The sequence below is a fragment of the Schistocerca serialis genome, chromosome 4 (assembly GCF_023864345.2).
Source record: "Schistocerca serialis cubense isolate TAMUIC-IGC-003099 chromosome 4, iqSchSeri2.2, whole genome shotgun sequence".
NCBI classification, from domain to species: domain Eukaryota; kingdom Metazoa; phylum Arthropoda; class Insecta; order Orthoptera; family Acrididae; genus Schistocerca; species Schistocerca serialis.
Window position 1 is genome coordinate 66,285,858 of NC_064641.1, and position 19,733 is coordinate 66,305,590.

At 39.0% G+C, this 19,733-nt stretch overlaps 1 protein-coding gene across 4 annotated transcripts in view; it reads left to right on the forward strand.

Moving 5' to 3' along the window:
• The first annotated feature begins 281 nt into the window (after nt 1-281).
• Nucleotides 282-19,733, forward strand: part of LOC126473468 (cyclic AMP-responsive element-binding protein 1) — a 64,426-nt gene continuing 44,974 nt past the window's right edge. Inside the window, exons 1-4 of one of the 4 annotated variants that reach the window (XM_050100540.1) lie at nt 282-455; nt 614-902; nt 1,404-1,515; nt 7,269-7,418. In XM_050100540.1, coding sequence (XP_049956497.1) covers nt 1,423-1,515; nt 7,269-7,418 — 243 coding nt within the window. In that variant the 5' untranslated portion in view covers nt 282-455; nt 614-902; nt 1,404-1,422. The other 3 variants (XM_050100539.1, XM_050100542.1, XM_050100541.1) reach the window with 3 other exon arrangements.

Consider the following 19,733-nt stretch of genomic DNA (forward strand, 5'->3'; position numbering starts at 1 on the left):
AGTTAAAGTTGATTATGATCAAAACCGATACATCAGGATCTTATGGAATATAATTTCGAAGATTCACTCGTGAAACGTAACAGAGTAATTAAGAAATGTACCCTGAAATTTTGTTTTTATTTTCTCTATTTTCATAACGCATGGCAGTTCTTTCGGTATGGAGCAATCTGCCAGTGAGCAATTTTTTGTTGTCAATCTGTGTACATCACGTCAGCAGACGGATGACGTCAATGGATGACGTAAGCCAGCAAAACATCGCTGGGCCCGGTCTGGGTGGTGCAGGGTTGGGTGGGTCGTGAACGAATGGCAGGCGGAGAATATTTGCACCCATAGGACTTTAATTATCGTTTCTCCTTTCTTATAATGATTTGGATACGATGAATCTCATTCTAAATGATGATTTAGCCTCTACTTTGAGAAATAAAAGTAGCTACTTTGTGTCAGATGTATAACGGGTACTCTTAAAATTAACACCCGTATTCTATAAAAAATATGACTTTTAGAAAAACTTGTCGCTGTATTTTGAAATTTGTCTTTCTCTCCTCATTTTTAATAAGATCATGAAATAAAATATGCGTTTTATTTATGTGCTTGACTGGAATTAAAGTTTCAGGTTAACGTGTAGACTACTTTGAATTAAGAGCGCCATGATCTGTGATCCTCAATTATAACAGTCATGGGTGGAAAATGTGAAATGGAAACCTTCTACTGATAAAAACACACCCTTTGTAACCTCCTCCGAAAACTACGCGCAATAATACATGCGCCATATTGTTTCGTGACGCTGCCCCCACCCTACTACCCCTGTGACGAAGGCCTTGGAATTTTGACGTGGCTCCTACGTACTTCTGCGTTTGCCCACTCCGATTGCAGCAAAGTTTGTGACGAGGAATACGTAACTGGTAAGTACCCAGCTGAAGAATAATAACAAGCGAGCGTGGCCAATGCTTCAGTGATGATTTGAACTTGGTTTTGAGTAGTATTTTGTTGTTATACATATTGTAAAATGTATCGAGACGGATTTACCTGCTTATGGGGAAAGGTACATAATATGGCGTCTTGGAGTAGTTGTATGCTTAAATTTAAAAATAAGTTCCTGAAGTTTTCACTGGTTTACGCAAATGACCGAATGTGATAAATGTTTTAACGCGTGACGCGGTAAATAGAGGAAGACCTATGTCAGTGGTAAATAATTTAGTTTATAAAAAAATGTAAACTTTCGTTTCGCGCTATTGTGTAATCAAAACTTCGTGTTTATGCCAAGTCATTGCTAGACCTAATGTGTATGCCATTCGTGGTGTTATAAACATTTGCGTAGCTTGAATGTCATTTTTCGAAGCCATTTTATCACTTGTCAGTGTTGTGAAGGTTATGTAACGTGTGAAATGTCTTCTATGTTGCAGGCGGCGATACATCAAGGCTATGGATGGAATGGTGGACGAAAACGGAACCGGTGCAACTGATCCCTTGGCTCATTCGCCGGGGGACACGTCGTCACAAGTTGTTGTCACATCGGTATGGGTTGAGACGGTTAACAGAATGCGACTCGCGGAAATTCAGTAGACTGTCCTAATTAACTATCATTTCTGTTACAGTTGTCTTGATACTAGGTAGCCCCCCAGTGAAACAGTGAGTGTTAATCAGTGCACCGAACTTCCCCCTCCTTCGGATTGTCTCTCTTTCCCCTTCTCACAGTGGGTTATTTGAAGCTTATGCTCTTGCCTTCTAACTTGGTGTGAAAGCCATTTTCCTTCAGTTTTATGTTAATTTATTTTGCAATCTTACGTTTACGCTGCTATTTAAGATACTAGTGTTACATGTCGCTGTGTTGTGTTTGTGTACATTAATGGTAGCAATGAGAGAAAGTTCGCCATTGAATTTGGAACATAAAATATCAGTGTTTATAAAGTCATTTCGCTGGTAGATAATTGTTAACAAAATACATTTAGTTACACCAGAGGAGTTTATAATGACAAAAGGATCTAATTTAAATGTATTATACTCTTCATATGTCATCATTTATTCACAAATTACATTCATTGGGTTTACTAATTCACAACAAAACTGTCATAAATCTAACCTAGACCTCAAGCTACACTACAGATCATTGTCTAGACAACCTCCATTCCAAGAGATAACATAGAAACAAAATGTTAGTATTCTATAATACTTACATTTATGTGCATGAGATGTCACATGTAAAAAGTTTACATCTGGTGTCTGTAGAATATTGGGACTTGATAAAACTCATGCCCGGAAATTGAATCTAATCCTGGTCTGACCATGTAAAATTTCACTCTGTCTTTAACCTAACCTTCACACCTGAATAATCTCAAAATCGGGAGAATAATACATGGTTTAGATATGGTGTTAAACTGATGTTTCCTTTTACAAAGAGGGTAATTGGGTAGGTTAAGGAGATGAGAGTTGCCAAAGTGGCATCCAGCTACAAGGCTTGTAGCAAGCCATTGCATGACATTGAATTATTATAGTAGGATTAATCAACCGAATTATTGTCTAGTGGACCTAGCCAGTATCCTGTCTGGTTAAATCTGCAGTGTTGTTGAACAAAATAGGAATCCGCAGAGTTTTTAGTGGCATTGCAGGTTGTCCTTAGTGCTTGGAAAAGTGGTGGGAGTGTTGTAGAAAGCAAACCTCATCCCGCATAAGGATGCAGTAAGAAGAGTTGTCTGGAATCAACCATCCCTACAATCCTGAAGTACTGTATCATCTACACTCTGATCTTAACACTAAGAGAGCACCCAAGTCATGAATACAGACAATGAACTCGAAATTTTTTGTGGCATCCAAATATAGTCTTCAGTGTTTAGTGAAGCTTTTGATATTGGCATTTAGTTTTGGCCAGTGATAACTTTCCTACCGCTTTGTTTTTAAAGAAAGTTGTTTTGATAGACGTATCTGACAATGTAAACAGAGCTCTAGATTAGGTTGGAAAGTGGCTGTACATTAGGCTTTGCTCGTTTACAGCCTATGTTATCAGTATGATGATTCTGTTTTTTCCCCAACATGATCAGCCTTTTAATATGATATTGTTGAAATACTAGAATATCCATTAATAATGCCATTTATGGGTCGACAGAAGCGTCCGATCCCACGCGTCGGCTTTGACCCGTGACGTAAGGGTGCTGTCGTGTGTGACGTCATGACGGCGCGGAGTTTGGTTTGAGTGTGGCTGTCTCCAGTTCTGTTTTATTTTATTTACTTTTCTGATCTGTTCGTTCTATCTCGTGAGATTTTTTTTTTAATTTAAAAACACTTATTACTTATTTTAATTATCTGTTTCCTCCAATTTCTGTTTTAGTTTATTAAATTTATCTTTCTGATCTGTTCGTTCTATCCCGTGAGATTTTTTTTTAAAGACAAAAAACACTAATCAGCTACTGAAGCATCTTTATCTTCTATGGGTTGCGGGGGTTACGACCCCTGGGGAGGTGGGTGGGTATTCATGCATGGCTGTTTTCACTTACACGTTGTAGCTACGCAAGGCGTCTAAATTTGTTTATATTTTGTTTGCCCCCCACCCAAAACACCCCATTTCGCGTGCTTGTCCTGTTAGTGTCATCAGGCTTCTTGTGGAAAGTTGTGTGTTTGCTTTTGTTTCCGCCATATTTGTGAAATCATGGGTCAAAGCAGACGAGCGGGATCGGACGCTTCCGTATTTCCCCATTTATTCTTGATAATTAAAGTTAGTGATGATGTATGACAGTCACTATAGTGGTTATGTAGTCTATCATATAATTGTCTTTTTGATTACGTCATTTGCCAAAATTGCCTCATATAAGATTGAAGGAAGTCAATAGCATGCCACTTTCAATAGGACCATGCCTAGTAAAGCATTGTTGTGTTCAAACAACTTTTGGCTTGCTGACACAAGAGGTCAGGTGGAAACAATGGACCAGCCAAGCCAAACACGATCTGGGAGAAAGGAGTGGAATTGCACTAAGGCAAGGAGGAGAGACACAGATGAAAGACTCTTGTACCACACCTAGATAAAAGGAGATGATTAATAGAGAGTGGTGACGGTAGTGATTATAAGCATTTTCAGTGGTGAAAAACACCAGAAATCTTAACACCAGTAGCTCAAAACTTGCCAACTTCTGCAAATTCAAAAGCAAGCATCAATAAAAATGTTTGGTACTTTTCACACTGTTTTTTGTCAGCATAAGTAATATACAGTAAGTGTTGTGTATTGTTTTCTGTACATTCTTATCACTTATGGCATAAGATTTCAATTAAAAATTGCCTTGAAGTTTGCTAGTGTTTCGATTTTGGGACTTGAATTGAGTACTAATTTCCTTAGTGAATTACTTAAGGAACTGAGTGTATACTGTAGGAAATTGGCAAGTGTGTGTGTGTGTGGGGGGGGGGGGGGGGGGGCGTGTGCGCGCGCGCGTGTGTATTGGGAGGGGGGGAGGGATTAGTTGTATACCTGAACAATGTCCCTTTCATTAAATAGGCATATTACATGTACTTTCATGGCTAAATGGTACCTAATTTATCAATTTTTGCTATGAGTCGCAACAGTTTTTTTGCACTATGACAGAAAAATATAAGGAAAGCATAAGTTAAATACAGCAGAATCAGTTTCTTGTCAGCCTGACGATGTCCTTATGGTACTAAAGGGTGGTTGTTGTTGTTATAAAGAAAGAGGGATGGAAACATGCAATGTTCATTCAATGTAATAGGCTCATGGGGGGTGACAGACCATGGCTACCGTGTTCTAGTTAGACAAGGAAGCTAAAATAAACCTATGCTCTTGGGCGCTGGATGCTGTATGATTAAATTATCAATATAAAGCAAAACATTATACCCTCTGTTTTTAGTCAGTAAGAGAACAAAGTTATTAGGCTACTGTATAAATTGAATAGGGTGCAGCTTCAAAGACTGTGAAAGAACCTTGTGATGAATTTTTAGATATGAACTAGTAACAGAAAAAGAAAAGCAATTAATAAAAAGTTAAGTAAACCGAGATGTTCCACAACATTATGAAACGTTGTATTCATGATGTATGGAACAAGTATTAATGTAATGTGTTGACAGATTGGATGTTAGTTTTGATGAAAATCCTCTCAAAAATGAATTTGATGGTACCTTTAATGAAGTTTTTGCTACAGTACATTTAGAAAGTGTAAGGATAAGGTTTGCTCTTCATATGGTTTATATGTAGGAAGTGAGTACTACTTTGTTAATGCCAGAAAGTTTCTTCCAGCCAGACCAGTGATATATAATTATCTTAACCCTTTAACTGCTCTGGATGTGTTAATGCGCACGCCTTTGTACCTGTCCCTGTGTGCTCTGAACCTGTTTACGCGTGCCACCAGTTCTTCTACCTGGTACTCTGAACATGTCAAAGACTGGTGGCGCAGGTAAATATGTTGTTAAAGGGTTAAAGGTGAAGGTGTCCCCACAGAAGGCTAGTGCATACTGGATGAATTAACTAGCCAATCTTAAGGGGGGCTACAGTCTTACAGCCCCAAGTGCACTTAAGATGACGAAGGCTAATCCACTGCATGTTGCTTTAGGTAATTTGTTATTGGTCATAGTCAGGTGGTAATATATGGTAGCAAAGGAGAAACACTCAATGTAAGCTGCTCCCCCCCCCCCCCCCCTCCCTCCCCCTCAAATATTTCAAGATTTTTGTTAGAGTGGGGCCTAATAGCACAGCTTAAAATGCTGGAAGTGAAACAAAATACCATCCAACTTCATCTATGGACTAAAGGAAATTGCCAACAGTAATGTGATGCTGTGTTATGTTAACTTCTTGTCATTCAGCACGGGAACAGTTACAGGCAGTGGAAACACTGCAGACACTGTAAGTGCACTTTCACCCGAAAAAGAGAATGGTCTGTTTACACATAGCCAAAATAGATTTAGAAAGCATCATTTTTGTGAAGCATAACTAGCTCTTTACTCACATGATGTGTTGAGTGCTATTGACAAAGTTTTCAAATTGCTTCCATATTTATAGATTTTGAGAAGGCTTTTGACATCGTACCTATGTCGTTTATTGTCTAGTAAAGTCATCAGAAGATCAAAACAAATTTCAAAATGATTTAGAGCAGATATCTGTATGGTGCGAAAATTGGCAATTGACCCTAAATAATCAAAAGTGAGGGGTCATCCACAAGTGTTAAAAGGAATCTGTTAAACTTTGGTTGCACACTAAATTGAATCTAATGGCTGTAAATTCAGCTAAATATCTAGAAATTACAATTACGAATAACTTAAATTAGAAAACACACAGGAAATGTTGTGGGGAAGGTGAACAAAGACAGCATTTCATTGGCAGAACACTTAAAACATGCAACAGGTCTACTAAAGAGACTTCCTACACTATGCTTGTCTGTCTGCTTCTGCAGTACGGCTCTACAGTGTGAGATCCCTACCAGAGTCGTCCTTAATGGAGTATATAGAGGAAGTCCATAGACAGACAGCACATTTTGTATGATCAAGAATTAGGGGAGAGAGTGTCATGCGTGTACATGATACAGGATTTGGGGTGGACATCACTAAAACAAAGAAATTTCTCGTTTTGTAGGAATCTTCTTATGGAGTTTCGATCACCAAATTTCACATCCAGATGCAAAAATATTTTGTGGACACCAATCTAAATAGTAAGAAATGATCACAATAATAAAATAAGGGAAATTGGAGCTTGCACAGGAAAACATAGGTCTTTGTTTTTGGTGTGTGCTGTTCGAGAGTGGAATAATAGAGAACTACTAGTGCCAGGCACTAATGTATGATTTGCAGAGTATCCATGTAGATGTAGGTGAATCCTAAGATTGGCTGAGGGTTGACCCACCAACCTTTGAATTTGTAGTCTTACGCTTACTAACTTCAGCTGTTTCAACCATCTTTCTACTTATAGATGCTTCAACATTGGTAATCTTACTAGTAATCGGACGAAAAATAACTAAGTACATTTCAAGTTTACATCACGGATCACTATGTTTAAGAAAGAAATATTTTGGTTATTAAACTGCCTGTGGTGTGGACCAGTAGTGGTTTAATAAGTAATGGCAATGTTAACAATCTATTTGGAGATTCAGTTTTTATGAAAAGATTTTGGTGTTGTCAATAATAAATAAAGACACTAAGTAAATTCTCCCTCTCCCCCCTACCCCCCCTCTCTCTGCCCATGATACTAATTGTTTGAAATAGATGTTATTTGATGTAACAGAGGACGTGAGTGTGAAAGTGTAGACACCAACTATATAAAATGTAAAAACTTCATTTTTTTTTAGGTTCAGTCTGTTATCCAGCCTAACCAGCAATCTGTCATTCAGACACCATCAAGTATACACCCAGTCCAGCTTCAGAAGGGCAATGTCATTCTTGTAAGCAAGCCAAATTCTGTGATACAGACAACCCAAGGAAGTCTTCAGACATTGCAGGTAATTTATTATTATTATTATTATATAATATTGAATCTGCTCTTTCATTTATTTGTCGTGTAGTTGATACAGAAATGGATAGAGAATTTGTGACCACCATACACATTGATTTTGGACTGAAAGTTATATTTTGCTGTAAGCATTTCACATGAGTAACACATGGATATGTTACTAAGTCTGAGACTTAATAAACTGTACATACCTTCACCGAGGAGTACATACCTTCACCTAGGAGTCAAGCAGTATATTGCTGCCTCCTACGTATATCTCGCGAAGAGACCATGAGGATAAAATCGGAGAGATTAGAGCCCATACAGAGGCATACCGACAGTCCTTCTTTCCACAAACAATACGAGACTGGAATAGAAGGGAGAACCGATAGATGTACTCAAGGTATGGATGTAGATGTAGAAATCACTTCCAACAACATGGTTTTACATAGTGGCATGATATAACGCACACAGATATTCTGAAACAATTTCAAATAATACTCGAACATTAATGCCCATTCTTGCATGGCACACAGGATTTGGTTGGTTCATTCAGGAGTACCTGGTAGGCAAGAAGTTAGAAATGTGAATCATTGCAGACACATTTGAATCTTGTAGACAACAGCATTCTATGGTATTATAGACCAAATGAATTTTGGAATTCCAACTGTGGCTGTGATGTATGACCACTGGGGAAATTCTGTTAATTCTGTCATAGTTTGGGATATTTTTCTGTTTTAAAGGTAGTCCCCACAAAACTTGTTGCTACCACCACCTTATGCAGCAATTTCACACTCAGGGTGAATAAAAATATTTTTCACTCATTTTCTAATGTCGTCCACCAACCATTTATTAGGATATTACATTTGTCTTCTCATCTTTTGGAATACAGCAGAGAAATGTCTTGCTCCGTTGGCCAACCAATCACCTGACAATGTGCCCCACCCTCCTCCTATTTCATTTCCAGTACAGTAGTATACTGTTCCTTCCATTTTGTCCCTTATCCATTTGTTGTTTCTTTATTCTTTGACCATTTCTTTGTTTGTCTGTGTCTTCTAGTAATTCCTGACATTTGCTTCCTTCAATGTTCCCTCCCAGAACAACTAACAAATTGTGATGACAAGATATACAGTGTCCTGAATGCTCTGGAGCATGTGGGAAGCCATCACAACAAATAGTTGCTCATCTGATCTGACTCTTGTGTGCCGTGTAATCTGTACTACAAGTGTATCCAGTAGAAAAACACAAGATTCAAATTACCTAGGATGCCTTACAGCATATCCAAACCCAAGACAAAGTGGTAGATTTCTGCTGAGCATTAGGACAACTTGGGATATGGGGAAATGATGGAACTGACAAATCAGCCAAGAAACATGTAGAGGCGGTGTTGTGATTGGATGTCCTATCACCCTGTAAACTATCATCTGACAGACAGAAGGATCATTTGTCAGCAGAAGAGGAGTGCGTGGAGGTGGCAAACAACATACTGCAGTCAATGAAATTGACGACCCAAGTGTGGTGAACCTTTTGCCAGCCACACTGTTGGCTGTGATTGCCACCAGCTTAAGAGTGGGATATGGTCCTTCTCCAGTGGGATATGCTTGTGGACTATCACATTCGGTACTGCACATTTTAATCACAAAAATTTTTAATACTGACAAAAGGGCATGATTCAGCTTGGCTGGAAATCTGTCCACTATCCTAGCCAACAACAGCATCAATATAACATGCAGATTGAAAGTCTGTGAAGTGTCAGATCTGAGTAGATGGGCTGAGCCTGTTTTTTTTAAATGGGTTACAGGAGGGACATTTTTCCAAACAGTTTGTGCATTTTAAGCAAGATAATGTGGTTGATTTTTATCAATGACAAACCGCATTTTTGTGTCAGCGTAGCCAGACATTCTAAAGAAATGTATGTTCCTGGCAAATTGTTTGCTTCTGGAAACAGATGTTCTTTAAATCATGAAATATGTATGTTGATATTCAGTAATAAGATTGATAAGCAGAATATTGAATCCCTATAAATCCATCATCGTATTCATTTATCTCTCTCTAAGCAACCCTCAGATTTTGAATGGCTTTCACATTTAAACATCTGGCCTCGCTGTAATCATCTGAATCTGGTAATACTGTATGGTTGTAAACTTTCCTGTTCAGGAACATCAGAAGTATAGTGTTGTAAACTCTAGATAGTTTATCAGTGTCACTCGGACAACTTTTACTATTCTAGTTATTTCTTTTATGGATGCCATCTAGTAATCCTCAGCTGTCTGTATTTTCTAAACAGTTTTATTGATTTTCTGACTTTGTTGTTAATTTGTAATATTTTCTTTCAAATATGCTGGTCATACACTATTTTTGATTTTTGATAATTGATTTTCAGGCCTAATTTCAAAACTTGCTGCATTAAAGGACCTTCAATCATTGTTGAAGTTTTATCTCCATTGACTGATTTTAACTGTCTTTCTTAGTCTGAAATTAGCCTTCTCATTGTTTATTGATCTCAGTTTGTAGACAGGTTTGCTTGTTTCTCGAGATCTTTTGATTCAAGAAGTAATACGGCATACGCCATAACAACTAACAGAGATTTGTTTCATGAAGTTGGAAAAAAAACTTTCAAAATAGATGCCCTTAAGAATATTCAAAAGTAAAAATTTGTTCATAATGTTCTTGAACATAAATGGTTAAGTTCAAACTAGCCAGATGGCAGAGAAACAAAATTTAAAAACTTGCAAATTATTCTGTCAGAAAGAGCAAAATATTATTTTGTGTATAGAATTCATGGTGCGGAAATAACAAAACTATTTTTGTCAAAATTCCAGTGGCTATTGCAGAGACTAAGAAAGAAACAAAGAAAAGAGTCAAAATGCCTACTGATTTCAACATATATTGCTGATGAAACCAACAGCTTGATAAAATTCATTGTATTGATTCAGAAATCAGGTTTCAGTGCGAATTTTACGTGAGTGAACGAATGGTCAGCAATATGTATAGACAATATTTCAAGCAATTACACTTATGAAGAGGAAGAAAAGTTTTCCTTGGAGTTAATACTTTCTGACCATTGAGCCCTGTCTATGCTGTTAACAAAAGCAATACAACCTTGCTCCAAAAAAACCTTCACAGAACAACAGTTCAGAAAATATGAAGTAATTCCGTCATAGGTTAAATAAGGTGGAGGGACTACAGAATATCCAGAGTTGCCACAAATTCTGGAAATCGGGGAATTTAAAATGTGTCGGGGAAATGTTAGGGAAATTTGGAAAAAAGAAACCACTGGAAAATCTCATCAACATGGCGTCTGTGACACATTAATAGCTGGTCACATAAGTGGACGGGTCAAAACCACAGTCCATTTCTCTGGGTATCTCTTAATGGATTGGGCCTGCTCATCTGAAGCCCATCATTTCCCACTAATGTGTAAGCCCGGCCCATCAGATCTAGTCTCACCGATCTGCCTATGGTCTGTGTCTGTCTCTCTGTGTTTGGCATAATGATGCAGATTTTTGTTGTTTATCCAAGGACCCAGGACTGTGGTGCTCCTCAGTATCCCAGAGGCCACAGGTGATGGATTTCAGGAATTGCGACTGTCTCATCGCAAGGACATTCTATGTTGCGGCGTTTTATAGACTTTTGTTTATTCTAGTACGTTTTGTTTATTCTAGTACGTTTTGTTTATTCTAGTACGTTTTGTTTATTCTAGTACGTTTTGTTTACTCTAGTACGTTTTGTTTACTTTAGTACGTTTTGTTTACTTTAGTACGTTTTGTTTACTCTAGTACGTTTTGTTTACTCTAGTACGTTTTGTTTACTAGAGTACGTTTTGTTTACTAGAGTACGTTTTGTTTACTCTAGTACGTTTTGTCCTGGAGATACTAAAAGGTATCAGATTACATAATGGTAAGACAGATTTAGGAACCAGGTTTTAAATTGTAAGACATTTCCAGGGGCAGATGTGGATTCTGACCACAATCTATTGGTTATGAACTGCAGATTGAAACTGAAGAAACTGCAAAAAGGTGGGAATCTAAGGAGATGGGACCTGGATAAACTGAAAGAACCAGAGGTTGTAGAGTGTTTCAGGGAGAGCATAAGGGAACAATTGACAGGAATGGGGGAGAGAAATACAGTAGAAGAAGAATGGGTAGCTCTGAGAGATGAAGTAATGAAGGCAGCAGACGATCAAGTAGGTAAAAAGACGAGGGCTAATAGAAATCCTTTGGTAACAGAAGATATATTGAATTTAATTGAGGAAAGGAGAAAATATAAAAATGCAGTAAATGAAGCAGGCAAAAAGGAATACAAACGTCTCAAAAATGAGATCGACAGGAAGTGCAAAATGGCTAAGCGGGGATGGCTAGAGGACAAATGTAAGGATGTAGAGGCTTGTCTCACTAGGGGTAAGATAGATACTGCCTACAGGAAAATTAGAGACCTTTGGAGAGAAGAGAACCTCTTGTATGAATATCAAGAGCTCAGATGGCAACCCAGTTCTAAGCAAAGAAGGGAAGGCAGAAAGGTGGAAGGAGTATATAGAGGGTTTGTACAAGGGTGATGTACTTGAGGACAATATTATGGAAATGGAAGAGGATGTAGATGAAGAGGAAATGGGAGATATGATACTGCGTGAAAAGTTTGACAGAGCACTGAAAGACCTGAGTCGAAACAAGGCCCCGGGAGTAGACAACATTCCATTAGAACTACTGATGGCCGTGGGAGAGCCAGTCATGACAGAACTCTACCATCTGGTGAGCAAGATGTATGAGACAGGCGAAATACCCTCAGACTTCAAGAAGAATATAATAATTCCAATCCCAAAGAAAGCAGGTGTTGACAGATGTGAAAATTACCGAACTATCAGTTTAATAAGTCACAGCTGCAAAATACTAACGCGAATTCTTTACAGATGAATGCAAAAACTGGTAGAAGCGGACCTCGGGGAAGATCAGTTTGGATTCCGTAGAAATGTTGGAACACGTGAGGCAATACTAACCTTACGACTTATCTTAGAAGAAAGATTAAGAAAAGGCAAACCTACGTTTCTAGCATTTGTAGACCTAGAGAAAGCTTTTGACAATGTTAACTAGAATACTTTCTTTCAAATTCTGAAGCTGGCAGGTACAAAATACAGGGAGCGAAAGGCTATTTACAATTTGTACAGAAATCAGATGGCAGTTATAAGAGTCGAGGGGCATGAAAGGGAAGCAGTGGTTGGGAAAGGAGTGTGACAGGGTTGTAGCCTCTCCCCGATGTTATTCAATCTGTATATTGAGCAAGCAGTAAAGGAAACAAAAGAAAAATTCGGAGTAGGTATTAAAATTCATGGAGAAGAAGGAAAAACTTCGAGGTTCGCCGATGACGTTGTAATTCTCTCAGAGACAGCGAAGGACTTGGAAGAGCAGTTGAACGGAATGGACAGTGTCTTGAAAGGAGGATATAAGATGAACATCAACAAAACCAAAACGAGGATAATGGAATGTAGTCAAATGAAATCGGGTGATGCTGAGGGAATTAGATTAGGAAATGAGACACTTAAAGTAGCAAAGGAGTTTTGCTATTTAGGGAGTAAAATAACTGATGATGGTCGAAGTATAGAGGATATAAAATGTAGACTGGCAATGGCAAGGAAATCGTTTCTGAAGAAGAGAGATTTGTTAACATCCTGTATTGATTTAAGTGTCAGGAAGTCATTTCTGAAAGTATTCGTATGGAGTGTAGCCATGTATGGAAGTGAAAGATAAGGTGGGTAGATCACGTAACTGATGAGGAGGTATCGAATAGGATTGGAGAGAAGAGAAGTTTGTGGCACAACTTGACTAGAAGAAGGGATCGGTTGGTAGGACATGTTCTGAGGCATCAAGGGATCACCAATTTAGTATTGGAGGGCAGCGTGAACGTTAAAAATCATAGGGGGAGACCGAGAGATGAATGCACTAAACAGATTCTGAAGGATGTAGGTTGCAGTAGGTACTGGGAGATGAAGCAGCTTGCACAGGATAGAGTAGCATGGAGAGCTGCATCAAACCAGTCTCAGGACTGAAGACCACAACAACAACAATAGTACATTTTGTTTATTCTAGTACATTTTGTTTATTCTAGTACATTTTGTTTATTCTAGTACATTTTGTTTATTCTAGTACATTTTGTTTATTCTAGTACATTTTGTTTATTCTAGTACATTTTGTTTATTCTAGTACATTTTGTTTATTCTAGTACATTTTGTTTATTCTAGTACATTTTGTTTATTCTAGTACATTTTGTTTATTCTAGTACATTTTGTTTATTCTAGTACACTTTTGTTTATTCTAGTACACTTTTGTTTATTCGAGCCACTTTTGTTTATCGAGCACACTTTTGTTTATTCGAGCACACTTTTGTTTATTCGAGCACACTTTTGTTTATTCGAGCCACACTTTTGTTTATTCGAGCACACTTTTGTTATTCGAGCACACTTTTGTTATTCGAGCACACTTTTGTTTATTCGAGCACACTTTTGTTTATTCGAGCACACTTTTGTTTATTCGAGCACACTTTTGTTTATTCGAGCACACTTTTGTTTATTCGAGCACACTTTTGTTTATTCGAGCACACTTTGTTTATTCGAGCACTTTTGTTTATCGAGCACACTTTTGTTTATTCGAGCACACTTTTGTTTATTTCGAGCACACTTTTGTTTATTTCGAGCACACTTTTTGTTTATTCGAGCACACTTTTGTTTATTCGAGCACACTTTTGTTTATTCGAGCACACTTTTGTTTATTCGAGCACACTTTTGTTTATTCGAGCACACTTTTGTTTATTCGAGCACACTTTTGTTTATTCGAGCACACTTTTGTTTATTCGAGCACACTTTTGTTTATTCGAGCACACTTTTGTTTATTCGAGCACACTTTTGTTTATTCGAGCACACTTTTGTTATTCGAGCACACTTTTGTTTATTCGAGCACACTTTTGTTTATTCGAGCACACTTTTGTTTATTCGAGCACACTTTTGTTTATTCGAGCACACTTTTGTTTATCTTTTTTATTCTAGCACACTTTTTGTTTTATTTCGAGCACACTTTTGTTTATTCGAGCACACTTTTGTTTATTCGAGCACACTTTTGTTTATTCGAGCACACTTTTGTTTATTCGAGCACACTTTTGTTTATTCGAGCACACTTTTGTTTATTCGAGCACACTTTTGTTTATTCGAGCACACTTTTGTTTATTCGAGCACACTTTTGTTTATTCGAGCACACTTTGTTATTTGGCACCTCAAAAATTATGTATATATTAGAAAGTATGGCCGATAAGAAGAAGAAAACTGTGGCAGTTGCTGGCGGTTTGTACGCTATGTACTCATATATTTCTCGAAAGGAAAAATCGTACAATACTTGTAAAATAATAGACATAACACAGTGACTAATAACCCACAATAATAAACGTAGTAGAACCAACATTTTTTTGGTGGTCACCCATAATGTTGGTTTACACAACTCTTCCCTGCCTTATACACTTCTTTCAAGAGACCAACTTTTTTCTGAGATTATTCTTGAAATCAGTGAAGGTATTACTTTAAATCTTTCTTGCGACTCCAAGGAAATGCACATTTTTGTGACAAATGTTTCGTTTTATTGAAATAAAATAACAGTGCTCTTAATGGAGCACACATACCATTTGCCTTGCTTTCTCCATCTAAAAACAGTTCATTACAAAAGATGTTGATGTTAGTGCTTGAGATTTTTGCTCACGTGGGGGAGATATCTACCTCTGCCCCCCAGCTTTGACAGCATTTTTTCCCTTTCAAGCTGCATGTCTATCCTCTTGCTGTTCTTTTTCCTCTACCATGGGGAACATATCTGGGGTGTTTTTGGGAATGTTCTGTACTGTCCGTAGCTGACATAAGAACGGTCTCATCATTGTTTTTCGTTCCTTTTTCCTTTTCTCTATCACCTTCTCCCACCCTTCTCCAATTCAGCATTTGAGGCTCCTCTTTCTACTTCTTCCTCTTTGTGCGCTCCTGAAGGTAGAAGGCATCTGATACATGGTGACTGGTTTAACATGTATTTCTCAACCGCGGGTTGACAGGTAGGTTTTGCATGTCCCCCGGTACAGGCCAGGCCAGAGAGGGGTGATTGCCTGAGCTGCTACCTTCCCAAATTGCCAACTGATCCTTCTGTCAGGTGTTCAGGATGTTGCTCCCCCTTGTGAAAGGGAACCACAGTTGGAAGGAGTGTGCCATTGGGATGCTAGCAGTCATGGGTGATTTTCTCACAATGAGGCAATCATCTTCACAATCACTGTCTACAAAACAAACAGTTTGAGGCTAACAATTCTAAGACCGTCCGAACTGCACCACGATTTCTCATGGTTTCACATACTGAAGATGTCAGTCCTTCCAATGGTAAATCTGTTTATTATTCAGAAAGGTACTGATGCAGTTGCTGGCCCTGTGGAATCCTGATTCTTGTTTACGGAATGGCACTTAGCTTTTGGAGACTACTTCTGATTCTCAAGCACAACTGCTTGCCGCTTCACTTCTCTGTGGCTATCCTGTTGATGTCAAGGCTGACCAAAACTGAATACTTCCCGTGGTGTTATTTACACTAGGCTGCTCGATGGTCTGACCAATTCTGAAATTCGAACATACATCTGTGATCAGATTGTCATTGCCATCCATCGGGTGATGAAAAAGGTAGATGCCTCCTTAGTCCCCACACACGCTCTTTTTCTCACCTTTGAGAGAGTGGTGCTTCCGTCAAGATCAAAGCAGACTATGAGGTTCTCACAGTCTAACCGTACATTCTAAGCCGATGCACTACTACCAGTGTCATATATTCAACCACACTCTAATGTCTTATTGACACCCGGCCAAATGTGTTACCTGTGGTAAGGATGCACACGACGGCGATTTTCCACCTCCTCCTCCTCCTTGCTATATCAACTGCAATGACGACCAATGCACTTCCTCTTGAGATTGTCCCGTGTGTCTCGATGAGTGGGCTGTCCAGGATATCTGGGTAAAGGAAAATGTTCCTTACCCATTCGCTCGCAAGTTATTGGCTAATTGCAAACCTTGCATTCACCCGTCCGGCACTTGTAGTAGTGTTCTTGCTACATCTCATTCCATGAAAGACAGTCACACAGACATATGACCTCAAATTCAGCTCTGAGGTTGTGAAATCGCCCAGTGTCATGGTAGCATTGCAGTCCCCTCGTCCAACTGTGCAACAAGCTATCAAACCCTCACCTCACAGGGCGAAGTCACCAGCTACACAACCAGCAGGCCGGAAGGAACAGAAGGAATGCTCCCGTGAAGATTTCCTATGACACTTAAGCCAACCAACACCTGAGTCTTCCTCTGCTAACCAGGAAGGTTGACAAAGACCAACTAAGGCAAACGGTCTTCTCCTTTGCCGACTCGATGATCCTTTTCGACGGTGTTGCCATGTGATACTTTTGCCCAGCCTGCCTCGGAGTAGCCGATGCACACCACAATCCGTTTTTCTGCATTGGACTCCACAGGCTGACAGCAGAAGAAAGCTGACACTTCTGTGGACCACGTCGAGCAGGATCCTTCTGTCTCGGTGTCCTGTAGCAGCAAGTCTTCATAGGCTGGCACTTGCCAGCTGAGTAGGTAGCACCAATTCATTTTTTCCTCATCATACCACTCTTCCAATGGTATGTTCATGGCCTTCAATCCAACAAAGAGGATGTAAGTCTGTTTTAGGAATTGCAGTGTCCACTTGTACTCTGCCTTCAGGAAACAAAATTGCACCCTCATGACTGCTTTGAGCTTTCTCATTTCTTCATGGTCCATTCTGACCTTCCGGCCGAGGTCGGCATTCCATCTCATAGGGGAGTCATGCTGCTCATACGGGATGATGTTCATAGTCAACCAATCTCCCTGACTACCCGCCTTCAAGCTGTTGCAGTTCGCCTTTTCCTTCCTCACTTGACCTCTTCCCTTTGTACCATTTACATCCCTCCATCATTTGATTTCACCAGGGCCGACTTCCTCCAGGTTATTGGGCAGCTACGTCACCCATTTCTGCTGCCCACCATCCCATTTGGGGTTCTCCCAGAACCTGTCAGAGAGGTGCCCTATTGGCTAACATTCTTAAACGACTTAACCTTTTCTGCCTTAACACAGGAACACCTACATTCCTTTCGGACTCCACATGCACCTATTACCATTTGGACCTATCATTCTGCACTACAAATCTTTCTCGTTATCTTGAGTGGTCTGTTCTTTCTGTCACTTACTCGAGTGACCATTTTCCGTGTGCTGTCAATTTGCTGACTCCTACCCCACCTCCATGCACACCCAAATCACAACTGTGCACTGTACATCGTCCATCTCTCAGTGCAGTGGTTTCAGGAAAGCTTACACGTGCTCACTCTTGATGGAGCCACTGTAAGGTTTGTGTGGGTTCCTGGTCATGTCGGTCTGACGGGAAAGGAGGCTGCTGACGCTGCTGCCAAGGGTGCGGTCCTCGTACCTCAGCCCATTAGTTCTTACATTCCCTCTGATCATCTCTGTGTTGCCGTCTGTCAAGAGGAGGTGTGACTTTGGTATTGCCACTGGTCCTCCCTTTATGGAAATAAGCACTGGGTTGTTAAGTCTCTCCCAGTGGCTTGGTTGACCACGTCTTGCCCCCTCCTGACAGGAGGTCATTTTAAGTAGACTGTGTATTGGGCACTATCTTTTTAGCCATTGCCATTTAAGTGGCGCTCCCCCACCACTTTGTGCCCAACTTTTAACTGTCTGCTATTTCCTGACGGAATACCCTTTTTTGACTGGTTATGTTCCTGTTTGAGTTTGCTGTCTTAAGTTATCGGCCGTTTTAGCGGACAACGCGTGGGTTGTCGACCACGTTTTTAAATTTTAACCGTTGTAGCAATATGGTGAAGGCCATTTAATTTGTTGTTCTGGACCTCCATTTCTCTATTGTGTATTTTACAGACCTTTCTCCACGTCCCTGGAGCGTATGAGCAAAATAGAACAGGAGAGAAATACGGAAGTCCTTATGTTTTTTTGTCAATTTATGTCTGTGCTTACCCTTGAGATCTCAAAATTTGTCAGGGAAAATTCCTAAAACATGTCTGGAAATCAGGAAATTTCTCTTGGGGAAACTTGTGGCCACCCTGATATTGTATTTCAAGTGCTGAAATTTTTTTTGAAGTTCTTGGGAAACTTCTTCCACATTTTTAATGAAACTCCCCTTTTAATGTATACCATAAAACAATAACAAGTACAGTATAGTGGGGTACTGAAGCAGTAAAAACATCTAGTGCTAGAAAAAGAGTATTATACATGGAACTAAAACACAACTGAAGTCCTGACTTAATCTGTGTGTGTGTGTGGGGGGGGGGGGGGGAGATAGAAGAAGATTTTTAAGATTGACAAAAGTGTGTGACGTTATCAACAGTTTTTTAGGCAAAATTAGCACCTCTGCAGACAACTCCCTGCTTGCCACAGATTTTTAAATTTTTTTTATTTTTATTTTTTTTTACCTATCAAAGACCTTTGATGTGAGCCACTGCTTGTTATTTTCTAAACTGGAAAAAAATTGAATTAGGAGCAGTGTGTTAGAATGGTTTTTGGTCGTACCTAGCCAACCACAAACAGACTGATTATAACATCAGGGAGAAAATTATGTTTCAGAATGTAAAAACATTTCACAAAGAGTAGCATCAGGATTCAGTCTTATTTCCCGTTCTATTTATTTTACATACAAGATCTACTGCTTATTACTGAGTGTCACTCCATTTTATTTGCAGATGATATATCTGTAATGATTGAAACCAGCATTGCCGAACAAATTCATCAAACTGTCATGATTACCTTATAACAATTAGACAACTGGTTTAATCTAAATGAATTAAAATTAAACATGGAAAAACTCAATGCAGTTTAAATCACAATAAGCAAAGCTAATGATTTTCAGATGCATCACAAAAATTGGGATTTGCAGGAAGTGTGAAATTCTTAGGAAAGCCATTGGATAAAAATTTATCATGGGGGCTCACAATATGTATTCCCTCGCTAGCAAATTAAATATCATGACATTTACAACGATATTATTTAATGCTACCAGAATTAACATAAGGAAAGCTACTTCGAACCGGTAATAAAGTACAAAATTCTGTTTTGGGTTAGCTCGAAACATACGCCTTGAATATTAAAACTTTGGAAAAATACAAATGTAATGCAAAGAAAATAGTCGCCCACTTCCAAAAAATTGAGTACATTAATCATTTCCTCCCTGTGCATATATGAACTGCTTATCTTTTCTTTTATGTGAAAAGCTTGTAATGCACATAACAAGAATGGACCACA